Source organism: Bubalus bubalis, chromosome 12 (assembly GCF_019923935.1).
Source record: "Bubalus bubalis isolate 160015118507 breed Murrah chromosome 12, NDDB_SH_1, whole genome shotgun sequence".
Taxonomy (NCBI): domain Eukaryota; kingdom Metazoa; phylum Chordata; class Mammalia; order Artiodactyla; family Bovidae; genus Bubalus; species Bubalus bubalis.
Genome location: NC_059168.1, coordinates 14,003,058 through 14,021,482, shown reverse-complemented (window position 1 = coordinate 14,021,482; position 18,425 = coordinate 14,003,058). Strand labels below are relative to the sequence as shown.

The window sequence follows — 18,425 nt, the reverse complement described above, 5'->3', positions numbered from 1 at the left end:
AACAAAGTTACCTTGATGGTACTATCTTTAAGATTTTTAAATCTTAACTTTATGACTATATTAGTTATATATGTATGCTGCTGCTAAGTTGCTTCAGTCATGTCCGACTCTGTGCGACCCCATAGACGGCAGCCCACCAGGCTCCCCCGTCCCTGGGATTCTCCAGGCAAGAACACTGGAGTGGGTTGCCATTTCTTTCTCCAATGCATGAAAGTGAAAAGTGAAAAGTGAAAGTGAAGTCGCTCAGTCATGTCCGACTCTTCGTGACCCCATGGACTGCAGCCTACCAGGCTCCTCCGTCCATGGGATTTTATAGATTCCTGTAAAAAAGAAATTTCAGAAAAACAGACATTCTCTATTATTCCCACTTTGGACATGCTAAAGGCTTCTCTAATTGGCTCAATTTGGAAGCTTTATACTTCAGATCTAGGGTAAGAAACTGTTCAGAAAAGAAAACATTTCTAGTAATCATACTAACTATAAAACTTGCTTCTTGATGTTATAGGAAAATCAGGTTGAGAAAGATACAGGGCTTATCCCCAAAGATTTTACAAATGTTAAAATTCAATCCAGCAATTATTTATTGAACCCCTAGGGTGGTGACATAAAGAATATGACATTGTTTCCACCCTCAAGAAGGTTACAATATGGTGGAGACAGATAATAAAAGACAAAATGAAATAGAAGTACAATTGAAAGTACTAAGAAAAGCAAAAAATGGAATTGAGACACATGAAAATCATCTAGGATGACTAAGACTGAAAAGTAACCTGTGGGAAAGAGACTATAAATGGGGAAGTAAACTAAAGTCAAAATGAAACAAACAAATAAAAGCTATCACTTAGCTCATCAAAGAGATGAGTCATTACACTTTAAAGAACAGAATCCTATTAAAATTGAGCAGTCCAAGAATAAAAATGAAGTCTTGTGAATTAAAACTGTGAAAGTGAAAGGGTTGAAAGAAACTGAAGACACACTTTTAAAAAGGAGGAAACAATGCGGAAAATAGTAGAGAAAATACAAGAAAATCTGAGGACCCATCCAGGAGAGCCAAATAATAGAAGCTTCAGAAAGAAAGAATAGAAAAAAGAGCGAGGAGGAAAACTGTTAAGAAGGAATTCAAGAAATTTCCCCAAACTGGTGGGCATACATTTTGAGATTAAAAGAGCCCATCCAGGAACCAGCACAATAAAGGAAAATAGACTTATGGTAGTTCCTTTCCTAGTTTTTTAAGGAATCTTCATACTGTTCTCCATAGTGGTTGCATCAGTTTGACCGATTCAGGTTGATGTATGGCAAAATCCATCACAATATTGTAAAGTAATTATCCTCCAATAGAGTAAATAAATAAAATTTTTAAATATTTTTAAAAATTAAAAAAAGAAAATAGACTTATGCTAATTTACATTATTGTAAAATTTAAAAAACCTGGGGACAAAGGAGATTTCACAATTTTCAGAGAGGACAAAACCAGGACTCATTCCAAGAATTGAAAAGGTATTGATTAGATTTCTCAGTACTGGCGAGCTAATGATTTCAAAATGCTGAGGGTAAATGAGAAATTTATTTCCAACCTGGAATTCTATATACAGCCAAATCATGAATTAAAACTGAAAGCAGAATAAAAGACATTTCAGACACTCAAGTTCTCAAAAAGGCACCTCTCTATATACTCTTTTTGGAAAGACTGAAGGTTGTACTCCAATAATATGAAGGTGTAAAACTAAGAAAGGGGAAGTTATGGAATCTAGAAAGAGGAAATGCAATGTGGAGAGAGGCAGAGGGAATCATTGGGATGAATTTGCGGGGAAAACCTGTGAGTGACAGCTGAACAGACGCGTCAGACTGTAGCATGTCAGGCTCTTGTCCATGGAGTTCTCGAGGCGAGAATACTGGAGTGGGTTGCCATTTCCTTCTCCAGGGGATCTTCCCAACCCAGGGATCAAACCCGGGTCTCCTGCACTGCAGGCAGACTCTTTACCATCTGAGCCACCAGGGAAGCACCACCACAGATGCCTGGGGCAGCCAATTTAAATGAAAGTTGGTCAGAAGCCTCCAGAAACAATGTCTTAAAAAAGATGAGACTTGATAGAATATCAAATATGTTTGAACATATTAAAAACAGTTTTTTAGAAATATGTGCATAGAAAACAAAGCCAAGGTAAAAAGTAAAGATAATTATTAGCTCCAAGCGGGAAATATTATCAATAAAGAGAGAAGTAATTCTAGCATAACTCCAGGGTTCAACTGTAAGTGATGTTTACAGAATTATTACATGGACAGTTAATCAGATCAATATATAACTATATAGGGATGGTGGGAGACAGGAGGCCGGTGTGTACAAAGAGAAAGAGGGTTGGGGCGGGGGTTGGGGAGAGAGGACTAAATCCTCCTTTCCCATGATGGGAAAACAGTATAAAAGTCTAAAACTGAACAAGAAATGGAAAAGTAAACACATTATTTAGAGAGGTGGAAGACAATGTAAACGACTGGCAGAGTAAGTGGTTGTTTCTGGGGAGTGGAAGGAGGGGCTGCTGGTTTGCATTACATGACTTACAGAAGTATTAGATTCTTAGAACTATTTGTAGTACAAGTTTAATGGGAATAAAATCACCAACTTTTTTAAAAGAGGCAAATGATCAATTCCAACTAGAGGATCTGGGAGGGGCTTCCTCATGTGGGAGCTGTAATGGGGATTTTAGCAGGTGGATATGGTGGGGAGGGGCGTTAAGGTGAGAGTAACAGGCTATCGGAAAAGAGGATAAAAGATATACTGGGAAAAGTGTCCTGAATTCCACACTTAAAGATATACAGACTTTATTCTGGTGTTAACAAGTGGCACTCTGAAGCAAGTGCTTGACTTGCTATGATCTTACCTTTTAGTATGAAGCATAGATTAGAGGGAAGAGACGCAGGCCAGGAGTGCACTAAGGAAACTGTTGTGATATCCCAGGAAAACAATACTGTGGGCCCAAAGAAGAGCGGTTGACTGTGGGGCTGGCAAAGGCAGGGATGGCTGCAGACGTTGAAAGCTCGCCTCCTTTTTTGAGGAGCCAATGAGATACATGCACTGTTCTCTCCCAATCTGGTTTCTTGTGTGTGCTTCAGATAATGGAACGAGCTCTATTCCACATGGACAACTGCTATAAAATCCCCAATATCCGGGGCACTGGGCGGCTGTGCAAGACCAACCTGTCCTCCAACACGGCCTTCCGGGGCTTTGGGGGGCCCCAGGCTCTGTTCATTGCCGAGAACTGGATGAGCGAAGTTGCAGTGACCTGTGGGCTGCCTGCAGAGGAAGTAAGCTGGGAATTTGGAGGAACAAGTCAGAGGGGCTTAGCCTACTTTGGATTTTGGACATCTCCGTCGGGGTAGACACTGGGCAGGCGCAGGGGAGGGGCGGGAAGCTCCACTTCTGGTTACGCCCCCCTGGTCTCTTGCCATGGCCACGGCCTCAGCGTCTCTCTGCTTGGGAAGGTGCGGTGGAGGAACCTATACAAAGAAGGGGACCTGACCCACTTCAACCAGAGACTTGAGGGGTTCAGCGTGCCCAGGTGCTGGGATGAGTGCCTGGAGAGCTCTCAGTATTACGCTCGAAAGAGTGAGGTCGACAAGTTCAACAAGTAAGTGCCGTGGGGGAGGAGCCTGACGTTCTGGGGTTCTCTGGGGTTTCAGATTTTATAGCCTTTTCGCTGAACTCAGAATAAGAATAATAACTTACTAGATAACTGAGAAGGCTGCTGTGTTTGCTGACTCATCCGTAGCCCTCTCTTTGAGATCCTGAAATGTTCTGCAGCCCAGGGGCTCCCGGGTCACAGCACTCAGGCTCATAGCAGTGTGGTACATCTTCGCACTTTTGTCTGCCTTGTAGGCAGGCGATGCTTTGGCCCAGGACTAAGAACACGATAATTATGTGCCTGCCTCTGACACCAATCTATAAATGTGACCTTGGTAGTCACTCCATCTCCTTGGGTCTCAGCTTCATCATCTGGAGAGTAGGGATAATTGCGCTGGCCTCTCTCTCACAGAGTTACTTGGATAAGCAAATATACAGCACAGAGGAAGTATTATCAGCAACAAGCCACAGTTCTTCCCTGGCGTCGTCACAGTCCAAGACCACCAGAGCGCTCTGACCCAATCCTGATCCTCTCAGGGAAGCAGAGTGATGAGTCTTTAAGGTCGAGACTTTCAAGGGTGGACCTTGTTCCAGCTCCACTGGAGGATCCAGAACCCAAATGCCCACTGTTCTCACTTTGTCTGCCCAATCGAAGCACAATTCAGTTATGACCAAGACTGAGTGGGCACTTCCAAGGACGCCTTGTTCCCAATCTGACATGAATATGGTGGAGAAGTTACTATGAGATTTTTTTTTTTCCTCTAGGGAGAATTGTTGGAAAAAGAGAGGATTGTGCATAATTCCTACCAAATTTGGAATAAGCTTCACAGTTCCTTTTCTAAATCAGGTAATTGCTTTGTATAATTTTGTCCATCTTCACTGCCCTGGGGTCCTATTCCCCTCTGTTTGCACTGTTGCAAGACTTCCCAAGTGGCACAGTGGTAATAATGATCTGCCTGCCAACGCAGGAGACACAAGCGATGCAGATTTGATCCCTGGATTGGGGAAGATCCCCTGTAGTAGGAAATGGCAACCCACTCAAGTGTTCTTGTCTGGAAGATTCCATGGACAGAGGAGCCTGGCAGGCTACAGTCCATGGGGTTGCAAAGAGTCAGACATGACTGAGCACGACACAACAAGAACATATTGTCATGGGAGCAGGGCTGACCAGAGGAACTCTCTGCTGTTTAAATGAAATTGAATTTGTACATCCCTATTGGACCTGGGGTCAATGCCTAGTTATTATTTTCCTGACTATTGGACTATGGACAGGTGCTCTGCCTTTCTGATCCCATCTCTTTGTCTAAAGAAGCGGGACAAACATATATGACTGCCCTCCCTCTGAGGATGGGTGACAGAGAAAGATATTTTTTTAAAGTTTTGCAAACTACTGAAGGTCTATATTATTAAATCATGAGATGTATACTACTTGGATTTTTTTGTCTGAGGTTTCTATTCAAAATGCTACAGCTGGTTTTCTTTTTCCTGGGCTCCAGTACTTTTGGTCCCGGGCCTTAAACTGAGTTAGGATTTGCTGAATTTTGTGTTTGGCATTCTTCTCTTCCCTTAGGCAGGAGCCCTGATCCACGTATACACAGATGGCTCCGTGCTGGTAAGCCACGGGGGCACAGAGATGGGCCAAGGCCTTCACACCAAGATGGTCCAGGTGAGGAGTCTGGAGACAGTATCCATCCTCCCCAGCACCGTGATGTCTGGGGGAGGTACGATGCTGTGAAAAAGCGAGCAGTGCCACATCCCAGAAGCAGAGGCAGGCCCAGGTTCCAGCCCTTGCCCAGCTGCTTATTTACATGTGATCTTGGGCAAGCCTGCTCCTCCTCTTGGCCTCAGTTTCCCCATCTATGCAAAGGTGTTGGTGATGATTCGGGCCGCTTCCATCACCAGCACTTAAGGGCTCTGTGTCCATGTGTAAGGTGTGTGTTAAAGGTGACTGGCTTCCCTCACACATGTGAGGCTCCTCTCAGCAGAGCTGGATTAAAGTTGTCACACCTGCTTGGCTTGTGGGCACTGGCCAAGCCGAATCTTTTTTAAAGCCAGGGTTAGTTTTAAAAAGGCATCGTTCATCACCATCAGGTTTATGAATATTTTGAATCCAACCAAACCACTCCATAAAGTGTTACTTCAGATTCAGACTGATGTGAGAACATCCCAGCCTCAGTAGAATTGTGGTTTATGAAATTATTTTCTTGCCTGTTAAGAGTGAATCTGAATCCCACCTTGGGGAGAAGGCAGCCAAGCCCTGCCAGGCCCTTCCCTAGAAGGTAGTGTCCTCTCTGTTCGCAGGTGGCCAGCAAAGCTCTGAAGATCCCCATCTCTAAGATCTATATCAGCGAGACAAGCACTAACACGGTGCCCAACTCCTCTCCCACGGCCGCCTCCGTCAGTACCGACATCTATGGACAGGCCATCTATGTAAGGAGCCTCGGGGGCTGCCGAGCTGAGGGCCAGCCCAAGGCAGGGGGCCGGGAGAGTCCCCGGATAGGAGCTGCAATGGCTCCCTTGCGGGCTTGTGGTGGTGGCCATGCCTCTGGTTCTCTTCACCAGGAGGACACCAAGCTAAAAGAGGGGCCCAGGAACCATTACCGCTTCCATTACGGCCTGGAAGGATGAGCGTGGAGGGGGAGGGGAGTTGGAGGAATGCAGGGGATTCTGGGAGGACACACTCCCGGGTGGTAGAACTGAGCAGGAGACAATGGATCGAAATTGAGCCTTGATTGGGGGTCAGCCAGGTCAGACCCCGTGCTTCCCCCACCCCAAGGTGGGTAATGTCATCAGACGAAGGAGTTTGAAGGGAGAAGGCACCTCCTTAGGGATCCTTCAGCATTTCCCCCTCGTGTCAACTTCAGGACTGAGTCGTGAAGTGCTCTCTGCACAAGGGCCAGTGGCTCCTACCCAGGGCCTGGGACATTCCTGAGGGGGTGGCATGGCTGTCTGAGTGGCACTCTGGGCACAGCACTGCTTGGAGAACCTCAGGATTTTGCTTGAGTTGGGGAATGCAGAGGACTGATGTGTCTGCCATGTGGGCTCTCTTCTTTAGGAAGCTTGCCAGACCATCCTGAAAAGGTTGGAACCCTTCAAGAAAAAGAATCCTGATGGCTCCTGGGAAGACTGGGTAAGTTTGCAGACAAAAGAGAAATTAAGAGCAGGGTTGTGTCCCCGACCCTGGGCAGGAAGAGGAGGTCAGGATCTAGTCACAAAGGCAAAGAGAAGTTGAGGTGTCTGTATGCTTTCACAGAAGAAGCAAATGTTCAGCCTTGCTGGCCCCCTTCTCTACAACGTTCATAGTTGAGGGAAATCACTTGAGAATTTTTGATCCAAGATCTTGACAGCCCTGAGGGAATTGGGGGTTCACCTGCCCCGAGCATCAGAAGATGGGGGTGACTGCTACTCCTGCCTTACTGAGAATTCTTCTCTTAGAGGTCATCCCACATCCCATTCATCTGCAGTCTTAAAGAGTCTCGTTTTCTTCAAACCTCCATTTCTGAGAGGGCTGCCCCGGGAGCCTCCTGCATTACCCAGCTCTGGAGTCTGGGTCCACAGAGACTCTTGTCTGTGAGGGAACAGGGAAAAAGACATTGTGTCCATGCTCAGGCACTTCAGTTGTGTCCGACTCTTGGGGACCCTGTGGACTATAGCCCGCCAGGCGCCTCTGTGTGGGATTTCCCAGGCAAGACTACTGGAGTGTGTTGCCACGCCCTCCTCCAGGGGATCTTCCTGACCCAGGGATCGAACCCGTGTTTCCTGCTTGGGAGGAAGATTCTTTACCACTGAGCCACCTGGGAAACTCCAAAAGACATTCCCCATAAATTTATATCACGCCTTTGATTTTAGGAGTGATACAAGCACTCATGAGAGGAATGAGCCCAGTTCTCTGATTTCTGGTTTAGAAGCCTGCACGTCAGAAACCCTCAGAGGGAAGCTGCCAGGAAGTGTCTCTCAGATGGGAGACTCAGCTCCGCCCACAAGCAAACATGCGAGGGTGGCCCCACTTGACCTTCCCCTCATGTTGCAATGAAAGGACTGAATACAATAGTAACCCATAAAATGTGACCACACATGAACCAACTCAGATTGTACAAGTCTCCCTCAAAAGAGTCAAAGAAAATAAGCTATTTCTCCTAGACCTACTCATCTTATTGTGCCTTGCGCAACCTGTCCTTCCCTGTCCACACTCATAGATACCACGTGAATGTGGGTTGATTTTGGTAGTGTGGGTTTTAGCATGGATTTGTAAGACAGTGTCAATGTTTTCAATGATGGTCTCTACAATCTGTTGACCTGGGCTTTGTCTTCATCTACTGGCCATGTAGTCCAGTGTTCCTTATAAGCAGGTAACCCTCCAAAAGGGTTTTATCAGAAGAGTGTGATTGGGACATGACAGGCATCAAAGCTTTTTAGTGTCTGTATTGTATTGAAAAAGGCAAGCTATTACTGCCACTGCTACTATCTATATATATTTTATGTCATATAGTAAAGATCCTAGAGAAATTCTTTGTGTAAACTTTAGTTTTCTCATCTGTAAAATGAATATAATAATAGTACTGATCTTATAGGGTTGTACTAAACACTGAGTAAGGCAGTGTCTGCAAAGGACTCAATAGCATCTTTTATATAGTAAAGTCCTTGGAAGTTGACAATGATCATGATGCAAGTTACATCAACAACAAATTAAATTTAGAACTGTGAATATTGAAAGAGAGAGAAGGAAGAAAGAAAGAAAGAAAGGAAGAATAAAATAAAAATTTATTATGTAGATGTTGTTCGGTTGCTAAGTCATGTCCGACTCTTTGCAACCCCATGAACTGCAGCACACCAGGCTTCCCTGGCCTTCACCGTCTCCTGGAGTTTGCTCAAACTCATGTCCATTGAGTCAGTGATGCCATCCAATTATCTCATCCTCTATTATCCCCTTCTCCTCCTGCCCTCAATCTTTCCCAGCATCAGGGTCTTTTCCAATGAGTCGGCTCTTTACATCAAGTGGCTAAAGTATTGGAATTCAGTTTCAGCATCAGTCCTTCCAGTGAATATTCGGGATTGATTTCCTTTAGGAGTGACTGGTTTGAGCTCCTTGCAGTCCAAGGGACTCTCGGTGAAAGTCTTCTCCAGCACACAGTTCAGAAGCATCAATTCTTCAATGCTTAGCCTTCTTTATGGCCTAACTCTCACATCTGTACACAACTACTGGAAAAACCATAGCTTTGACTATACAGACCTTTGTTGGCAGAGTGATGTCTCTGCATTTTGATACACTGTCTAGGTTTGTCATAGCTTTCTTCCAAGGAGCAAGCATCTTTTAATTTCATGGCTGAAGTCACTGTCTGCAGTGACTAAAGAGATAGAATGGATGGAGAGGTGGACAACTTTATTAATAGAACACAAGGCTAATATGTTAAGTAGGGAATGAGCATTGTACAGAGTAGGGAGCCATGGTAATGGCCAGAGTAGGGAGTCATCACAGGAGAGGTGGATGAAGAGGCAGGCTTGAGCTGATTGTTGATGAAGCAAAGGATTTTGACACATACAGCAGAGGAACCACATAAATGAAGGTGCAGAAGTGTAGGGATGAGGATTGGGAGAGAGTTAACGCTGGAGTTTTGATTGGTGTAGCAATGATGTGTGGATTACTGGAAGCCATAGAGAAGACTGGAATCCTTACTATCAGGCATTTGCTCAGTGGCTCTGTACACAGTGCAGAATCATGGAAAGCTCTAGAGTAGGTGAGTGACAAGGACTGTGTGGTGTGTTAAGATGATCCCTCTGACTGGACTGAGCTACATGGCAGGGCGGGAGGTGACTTGAGGCTGGAAGACCAGCTAAGAGGCTACCGTGGTGCTCCAGGTTTCAGATGACCAGGGCCTAGTGCAGGGGGTGGTGGTGAAGAGCAGGAGGTGCCATGTGGAAGCGAGAGTCACTATTGAAAAAAAGCTGATCAGCTTCCAGGTGAGGAGGAGGAGCTCATGAAAGCTTGGTGCCGGGCCAGGGTTTCTGGAAGCCATGCTTCCCCCTTCCTGATGCCATTCCCTCTCCTCAGGTCATGGCTGCCTACCAGGATAGAGTGAGCTTGTCTACCACTGGGTTTTACAGGTAAGTAAGGTGCTGACCTTGCCCCTCTCACAATGAGTTGTCATCCTAACCTCTGCAGGCCCCTCCAGCGCTGCACTCTGTCAGCCTTTGGTCAGGAGAGAGCAGGTCCACCAAAATGCTTCTCTCTCCAATGGACTGCCACTAACTTCAGTGTATTGAAGGGGCCCTGAAATACGTGAACTTACCAAACTATGTGCCAAAAGCATGATCTATCATATCGAAAGACCTCTGTTCTAGTTCTGGTCTTAAAGTATACCATTCCACTTGGGGGGTCACTGGTCCCTCTCTGAACCTGTCCCCTCTTTTATGACGTAATGGGTCCGTCACCAGCCATGCCCCTCAGCATTCTCCTGTAAGAACCAGGGGTGTCTGGTGTTCTGAGGGTTACCCGTGTGTGTTATTTGTGCTATGTGTCATATTGCTTTAAGCAGGCTCTCCTGCAAAAGAATGAGAGGAGGATCTAGAGCACGTGGTCTTGTTACAAAATGTAGAGTGGAACATAAAATGGGATTTAGAAAAAAGCATCTTCTGAAATTTGAAAATTCAGTGAGACCCTGTTTCAGCAGAGGCCCTGCCTGTCTGATCTAGAAGCTGTGAAAAGAAATGATCATATTTACTGTTAGCCATAATGTTTTAGCTTTCTCTGGGAAATCTAACTAAGACCTTTTCTTTCACGGATCAGTGAATGTGGAAAATAGTTGAATGTTTGCTTTAAAAGGTCTTGTGTGAAAATTTATAAATATATACACTATATATGTAAAATAAATATATATATATGTATTTTTTAGGGCAAAGCAATGTTTTGCCAGTGCTCCCTGGTTATGTAATATTTGACTTACACAAACACAAACTAATGAAGATTTTCTTATAAGTTCCTATTTCATTGTTAGAGTTGATAGAACTGGAGTTTTATCAGGGAACACCCAGATGAACTTGATAAGGTTAGAGGTCAAAGAACATGGCCATCTCTTGGGAAAAGACTTTTCCCTCAGCCCTGTATTGGTTTTGTTTTCATGCAAATTCTTATCACATCAGCTCACATTATTATTTCTGTGTAAGGTATAGAATAACTCAGGTACAGAGTGCTATAAACAGAGAATACACACACACACAACCAATGTAGCTCATGCAAAATTGGAATCATAATATAAGATAGGATTGAAAAAAAAAAAGTCATGTTGATATTTGGCAGAAAACAACAAAATACTGTAAAGCAATTATCCTTCAATCAAAATAAAGAAATTTAAAAAAAAGAAATGAACCAAGTCTAAAACCTAACACCAAATGCTAGAATAAACTTGCTAATACATTTTTAAAAAGGAATAGAAAAAAAAGAAAAAGTGTAAAAAAGAACATCTGCTTTTTTTTTAACAACGCTTTGCTCAAATCATCTGTTGAAACTTAGGAGGGGTCCGTAGATGAAGAGTAATACCAGGTGGCTGCACCCGTGTTGGCACGGGTTACTGATCTTGTTACCTTTCACCTTGAGAAAGGTGAGCAGCCCCGGGTGAGCTTGTATGAACAGCCTAGGAGCCAGCCCAGAAGGAACCTTTGGTTCTGAGCTCTTGAATTCTAATTCAGTAGATCCTTTGGAGCGTGACTTGCATGTCCTCCATGAGCTCAGGCAAACTTGTCACCTCTGTTTCTACCACATAGAGGCCAGCATGCTGGGACCCTGCACCGCTCAGCTCCGCAGAATGATTCATATGAAGGCCATTGGCAAAATGGAGCAGAGACAAGGGGCAAGATGCTCAGCCGTGCAGGGGTTTCATGGACAGGTTCAAAGTGTTCAGAACTCACAGACTTTTTAAAGAACAGCTGAATAAAAAAATAAAGCCTTTAGGGTCTTAAGATTTTATGGGACAAACTCTTTGTATGTGTATGAGTTGGAGGGGAGCGGTGGGGACATGTCCATCTTATTCATATGCGATATTTTCTCTTCTCCCCAGGACACCCAACCTTGGCTACAGCTTTGAGACCAACTCAGGGAATGCCTTCCACTATTTCACCTATGGGGTGGCTTGCTCAGAAGTGGAAATTGACTGCTTGACAGGGGATCATAAGGTGAGAAGTTTGCAAAACGTTAGTATGAAAGGGGAAAAGAGAAACATCTAAAACTGTAATACAAAGAGCGGAGGAATGAACTTTCTGGTTGGGAAAATAGTGTGCTAAGTCATGGCTTGGCAAACTTCCTGTAAAGAACCAAAAACTAAATATTTTAGATTTTCTGAGACTCTGCCTCAGTTATTCCACTCTATCTTGTAGTAGGAAAATAGATATGAATGTATGCAAAGAGATGAGCGTGAATGTGTTCCCACAAAATGTAATTTATGCACCTGGAATGTGATTTTCATATCGTTTTCATGTCACAACATATTCTTTTTATTTTTGTCAGTCATTTAAAAACATGAAAACCATTATTAGCTCACAAGTTCCACAAAAGCAGAGGACGGGCTGCGTTCAGCCCATAGAATGTAATTTGTCAGTGCCTTTCTTACACGATTGACCTGGACTCAGGTTCAAAGCCCCAGGAAGCTGGGTGCCTGCCCTTCCTACTCATACTGCTGCCTGAGGGTGCCTGGAGCTCTCTGCTTGGGAAAGAACTATTCCTATTGCTCTTAATAACCTAAGAGTTGCCCTGACCCATCTATTATTCCATACATCCCTTTCTTCTCAAACTGCTTTTGTTTTGCTATCCATTCTAGAACCTCCGCACAGACATTGTCATGGATGTTGGCTCCAGTCTGAACCCTGCCATCGATATTGGACAGGTAGGACTCCTGGGGGATCAGGGTGGTGAGGGACTTGGCCACTGATGTGCCCCAATGCCTCCTAGGATCCCTGGCCACAGTGTCTCCCCTGCTGTTGTTTTTAAGGAGGTCTGAGCATGGTGCCAAGTGAGTCCCCCTGAGAGTGGGATTTAGTGGATGAGAGTCCACCCAATTCCTGAGGCAGAAGACAAATCCACATGGATAAACTTGAAAAGGGCATTCACACGGCAGAAAGCAAGATGATGGGCAGTGGGAACACTGAATATTGAAACATACACGTGGCACCGAGGGGAGTGAAGATTGAGTTTGAGTTCAGTGTGCAGGCAGTGGGGTCTCAGGGCAGAGGCATTTTCTCCCTCTTTATTCCTCTTCCACTGATGATGGCTGTTGTACTCTAGCAAGTAAATGCTACCAAGCCTGAGGTTGTGGAGAGTCCACCCCAGGTTCCAGCAAGAGGAATAAAGGGATGGCTGCAAGAAAGTCACTTTGGGAAAATATGAGAATATTGAGCAGAGCAGGTAGAACAGAGTCGGGGGAGAAATCAAGAACCGACATATTGAACATGCGGTAGAAAAGGTTCGTTGTATTTCCCAAAACTGGACAATCACTGAGTATATAGAAACTTAGTCATAAAACTGTTTTTTAAGTCATTGAACAACGGTGTGGGAAGCCCCTCCTATGGGCAGGCACTGAGCTTGGCATAGCAGACACAGAGATGCTCAGCGTCTGGTCTCCCTCTGAACACACTTGTTTAGCTGTGATGGTGCCACATAGCATGATTCTGAGCAGTGAGGCTGGGAGAGCAGACACGTGGGCCAGCAGAGCGTGGCATGTGCCCTTCAAGGGATCTGTGAGCTGCAGCAGGAGCCGTCTTCTCCCAGAGGGCAGGCAGGTCTGGGAGTTCAAAAAGCCTGGAATCTACTAACCAAGAAAGTCCAGTCTTGTGCCGTGTGCTTAGTCGCTCAGTCGTGTCCCACTCTGTGCAACCCCGTGGACTGTAGCCTGCCAGGCTCCTCTGTCCATGGGGATTCTCTAGACAAGAAAACTGGAATGAGTTGCCATGCCCTCCCCCAGGGGATCTTCGCAACCCAAAGATGGAACCTGTCTTGTGGGACTGCCCCAAAGTGCATGGTCCCTCTCAGTACACGGGGGTTAGTGGTCCCCTGAGGGACACCCTCAGCCACCATCACCCCACGAGCTCACTTCTCAGCTCGGGGGTGCCGTTTCTCCTGTGGCTTCATGGAAGGAACATCTGCATCGGCCCTGAAGTAGGTTTCATAGGAAATTATGCCTACCACTGCCTGTCCCGCTCCTGGAACTGCTGACAAGTTCTGAAACCGATTTCAGTGTCCCTGCCTTTGCTCTGCCTACACCGATGCTGGCAAAGGCCCAGATCGGTTATCCCAGGCTGGGGCAGGAGCCGGGGAAGGAAGCAGTAGGGGGCTGTTTTCAGCTTCTCTTCAGTTCGCCTGGGCAGGTGGGGCTTGGTGCCTGCTGTGGAAAGCAGCACCTGTCTTTGGATGGGGGGTGGGAGGCAGGGTAGCCATGGTTTCTGTCTGTCCTGCAGGTGGAAGGGGCGTTTGTCCAGGGCATGGGCCTCTTCACCCTGGAGGAGCTACACTATTCCCCTGAGGGGAGCCTGTACACCCGCGGCCCCAGCACCTACAAGATCCCCGCGTTTGGCAGCATCCCCACGGAGTTCAGGGTGTCCCTGCTTCGTGACTGCCCCAACAAGAAGGCCATCTATGCCTCCAAGGTACTATTGCCCTGGGTCTGTGCTGCCTTCCAGTCTGCACTGTGGGAAACCACCCGCCATGGGGGTCTGCAGGGAGCTCGCATGGAAGAGAGAGAGAAGGGCCTGGCAGGAGCCTGGGGCAGATGCTGAGCGGGCGGGGCTGGAGGTGGGGTGAGGGGGGCGGTGAGCAGACCCGCCTGGGAGCACAGGGCACTGGATTGAGGATGACACCACCTCCCTGTCATTTAAGCCAGCTTTCGGGGTGTACTCAGAGGGATTCCTTAGGTCAGTCTTATAGGTCAAGTCCTGACCTACACCCACGTCTCAGGTGTTCATCCCTGAGGCTTGGTCCCAGAGATGCTCTCGCAGGTCCTGCACCCCTGTTGTCTCTTGAGAATCAGCCCATTCCCCTGTGCACACACTTTCACCTCCTTCAATGACCGCCACTAGACCTTGAGGCTTGATCAGCATGCCTGGATGGTTATAACTACCCTCGGTTTCCTCCATGTCCCCAATAAGTATGAAAAACAGTTAATAAAATTCATCAAACTGATTGACACAGTTGTTGGTCTAAGAAGGAAGACAGATAATTACTTGTAATCAATGAGACACATCTCAGTTTACTTTCCAGTGGGAGGGCCTGGAACACTTGTGGTCCTTGCCGTCGGCTCTCACACTTTAGCGTGTGTCGGGTCACTGGGGGCTCAGGATATAAAGGTTAGCTCCATGGGACTCACCCTTAGGAATTTTGATTCAGTAGGTGTGGGGTAGAGTCCTTAAACCTGCATTTTAAAAAAATATATTTATTTATATTTGGCTTCCCTGGGTCTTCGTTTCTGCGTGGGCTTTCTCTCTTTGCGGAGAATGGGGGCTGCTCTCTACCTGCAGTGCCCGGGCTCTAGAGGACAGGCTCAGTGACTATGTTGCATGGGCTTAGTTGCCCCACAGCATATGTGATCTTCCCAGATCAGGGATGGAACCCATGTCCCCTGCATTGGTGGGTGGATTCTTAACCACTGGACCACGAGGGAAGCCCAGGCCTGCATTTTTAACAAGCCTCCCTGCTGACTCTGTTATGGGCAGTCTCTGATCTATGCTTTGGGGGATGAAACCGCCTTTGCTAGAAAATAGTTTCCATCCTGTTGGTCATGATACCTCTGTTTCAGCAACTTGTAAGTATAATTATGGTGACTGTAAATATTGGTGACAGAGTTTCAGGTAGATTATTCCCTGAGGTTTATTGCTATGAGGAAAGGATCAGATTTTTTTTTTTTTTTTTTTGTCTGTAAAATATAATGCTTTATACAACTTTTGATGGTCCATTATATTCGCATGGTGTCATCAGAGAAAATCACACAGTGAAATTTAAAAGATGTGCCCACAAGGAGGAATCATTTATTAGACTGCTTGTTCTCGGCCCCTGTTTAGTTTTGAGCTCCTGCCTTGCTCTGGGGTCCCTGGGGTCTCCAGCCCTGCAGCTGTGGAGGTTGGCCCTCCCCTGATTCCCTGTCTGTGCTTTGCTCTTGTCCACTCAGGCGGTCGGGGAGCCGCCCCTCTTCCTGGGCGCCTCCATCTTCTTTGCCATCAAGGATGCCATCCGCGCGGCTCGAGCTCAGCACACAAATAATAACACGAAGGAGCTCTTCCGGCTAGATAGCCCTGCCACCCCGGAGAAGATCCGCAATGCCTGCGTGGACAAGTTCACCACTCTGGTACGAGGGCCCCGCAGTCCAGGGAGGTGGGGGCCACAGGCTGGGGAAAGTTCTGCTGCAGAGGGAGGGCTGAGATGTTAGGCTGTCTCTCAGCCTTACTGTATTTTTGGCTGGGAAGCCATGGGTCCACACCACCTTCTGCCATGAGGCACCGCCTCCAACTTGCATGAAGATAACAAGAATCCCCTTAAAGCTGCAGCTTGGGCTGGGTCTCCTGAGAGGAAGGAGGGCTGTGAGATGGTCTTATCACCCACTGATTCCATTATTTGCATAAAGATGAGGGTAATGGATAAAACTCCAGAAGAGCCTGATCTTTAGTGTCCACCAGTGGCATTTTTGAGACCCTTCTTTGTTAAAGACACTGTGTGAGGTACTAAGGAGACAGAGAGGGAAAAAAATGAATTTTTGAGATGGAGCACATTTGTCCTGTGATGACCCTGTGCCATGCTGATACCGGGGATGCGGAGGTGCCCTGGAAGGCATTGCAGCCTTTTCGGACACCAGCTGATTGCCCTGTGTGGTGACTGGTTACTGCCTTGGAGGTGTGTGTAGCAGAGAACTCCATGGTCTCTGGAATCATTTGGGGAAGTCCCTGTGTAATATTTGTGGGGAACAATGCCTGGTGAAAGGAGACCATGCCAGGACAGATTGGTCCACTGTTGGAGCCTCAGAAGCAGCCCAGTCTCTGAGTTGGGCCGAGTGGGCCTTGCACTCATTCTCCAATGGCTTTTGCAGCCTCTGTTGAGTTAGCAGAACCAGATTCTTCCTGATACCCAAGTTGTATCTCCTCCTGGGTATTTGATAGGAAATGATAGACATTTTGGGTTTCAGAGGGGGAAGGTACAGGAGAGGCCCTGGAGACAGGCAGATCTGCAGTCAGCACAGAGGGTGAGGGAGGCGGATGGGTCTCCAGTCAGGCGGCCCTTCAAGTTTTGCAATAGCTTTAGCCTCGGGGTGAAACACACACAGACCATGTGTGGGGCTCCCAGGCAGCAAGGATGCCTACAACTGTACAGCAACCTCACTGTAGCCCAGAACCTTCCCACCATGGCCTCAGGGCTGACAGTAATCCAGACCCACCTTCTCTGAGAGCAGAGCTGCTGCGTGGCTCCCAGTAAGCTCACAGAGATTGCAAAATTAGCTCCGTGCAAACCGTCTGATGCAGAAGTCAGTGATCTAATGCAGAAGTCAGTGATCTGATGAGCCCCTCCCTCTGAGGCCCCGGACTCAAGCAAAGATTCTAACCCAAGTGCCTTGGCTATGCTGCAACACAGAAGTGATTGAAAAATCCCTGCTATGGATTTTCATGAGCAGCTGATCCATGAGCCAGTTGGGCTTTTGAAAAACTGTGAGTGCCATATGAGAAAGGACCATTTCTGTATCTGGTCATCCCAGTATCTCCAGAGTCTGCCACAGTGCTTGACACATGGGACATGTACGGTGAAAATTAATGAATGACCAGGATGGTATGGAGTCCTGCCCCGGAGGCATTCCCCACAGCTGGGACTGCAGAGTGGTGTTTGGTCTGGGGGTGGTGGTTGGCAGTGCTGGGATGCGGCGCAGTGTCCTGAGCTGTAGGAAGACCCTTCAACTAGTTCTCCATTGTTCCTTCCTAGTGTGTCACTTGTGTACCAGAAAACTGTAAACCCTGGTCCCTGAGGGTCTGAAGAAGAAGCCCCATAGGAGTCTTCTTATGCTACCCTGGGGATTCCATGGAAGATGGAACTTGCCCTGCAGAACATGAATCTCTGAAAGTTTCAGGATGACAGAGGTGTTATTCTTCAGGATGGTGGTTGGAAGAACATTGAATGGATTGGAAGATTTTGATAAAAATATGATTTATAATCATGATGATAAGCAAATTCAAAACTACTAGGCCTGAATGGCTAATAGGCAATTAGCATCATTTCATATCTGTTTTAATCACGTATTTGAAATAGGCGTAGGAAGTATTCGTGCTATGTCCTAACTCCCTGAATAGCTTGTATTCGCTTAAGTGCTAACAGCGTCTTTCCTTCAAAGAAGATTCTAACATGCCTCCAGAAGCTTAAAACAGAGTTACTCTAAGCCTAGGTGTCTTCCTCAAAAAGCCTTTCCTTTGATTCAATAAACATCATATTATAACCTCAGATCCACACTTAGATTTGCAATGGGACAGTGGGGTGCAATTCAAACCCCTGATCACTTCATTGGAGAGAATAAAGAGAGAAATTCATTATTTGAATTGTGTTCTTTAAAAATAAATTTTTTTTAAATTTACTTATTTGGCTGGCTGAGTCTTAGTTGTGATACACAGGATTTTTTAGTTGCTGTGTGTGGGCTCTAGTTCCCTGACCGGGGATCGAACCCAGGTTCCCTGCATGGAGAGTGCAGTCTTAGCCACTGGACCACCAGGGAAGTCCCATGAGTTTAACCTTCTTAAGTTGCATGAAGTAAGATTAATCCATAAAAGCAAAAGCCAACGAACCCAATTATTCAGTACCTACAAT

At 46.3% G+C, this 18,425-nt stretch overlaps 1 protein-coding gene across 1 annotated transcript in view; it reads left to right on the top strand.

Annotated features, from left to right (window-relative positions):
* Positions 1 to 17,668, top strand: part of XDH (xanthine dehydrogenase) — a gene marked incomplete at its 3' end in the record, with an annotated part of 60,723 nt that extends 43,055 nt beyond the window's left edge. The window contains 12 exon segments of the mRNA NM_001290869.1: positions 3,109 to 3,300; positions 3,478 to 3,623; positions 4,382 to 4,463; positions 5,187 to 5,282; positions 5,918 to 6,046; positions 6,672 to 6,746; positions 9,666 to 9,718; positions 11,668 to 11,782; positions 12,424 to 12,489; positions 14,057 to 14,245; positions 15,760 to 15,936; positions 17,553 to 17,668. Of these exon segments, the coding sequence (NP_001277798.1) occupies positions 3,109 to 3,300; positions 3,478 to 3,623; positions 4,382 to 4,463; positions 5,187 to 5,282; positions 5,918 to 6,046; positions 6,672 to 6,746; positions 9,666 to 9,718; positions 11,668 to 11,782; positions 12,424 to 12,489; positions 14,057 to 14,245; positions 15,760 to 15,936; positions 17,553 to 17,603 (1,371 nt within the window).
* Between the last annotated feature and the right edge of the window lie 757 nt (positions 17,669 to 18,425).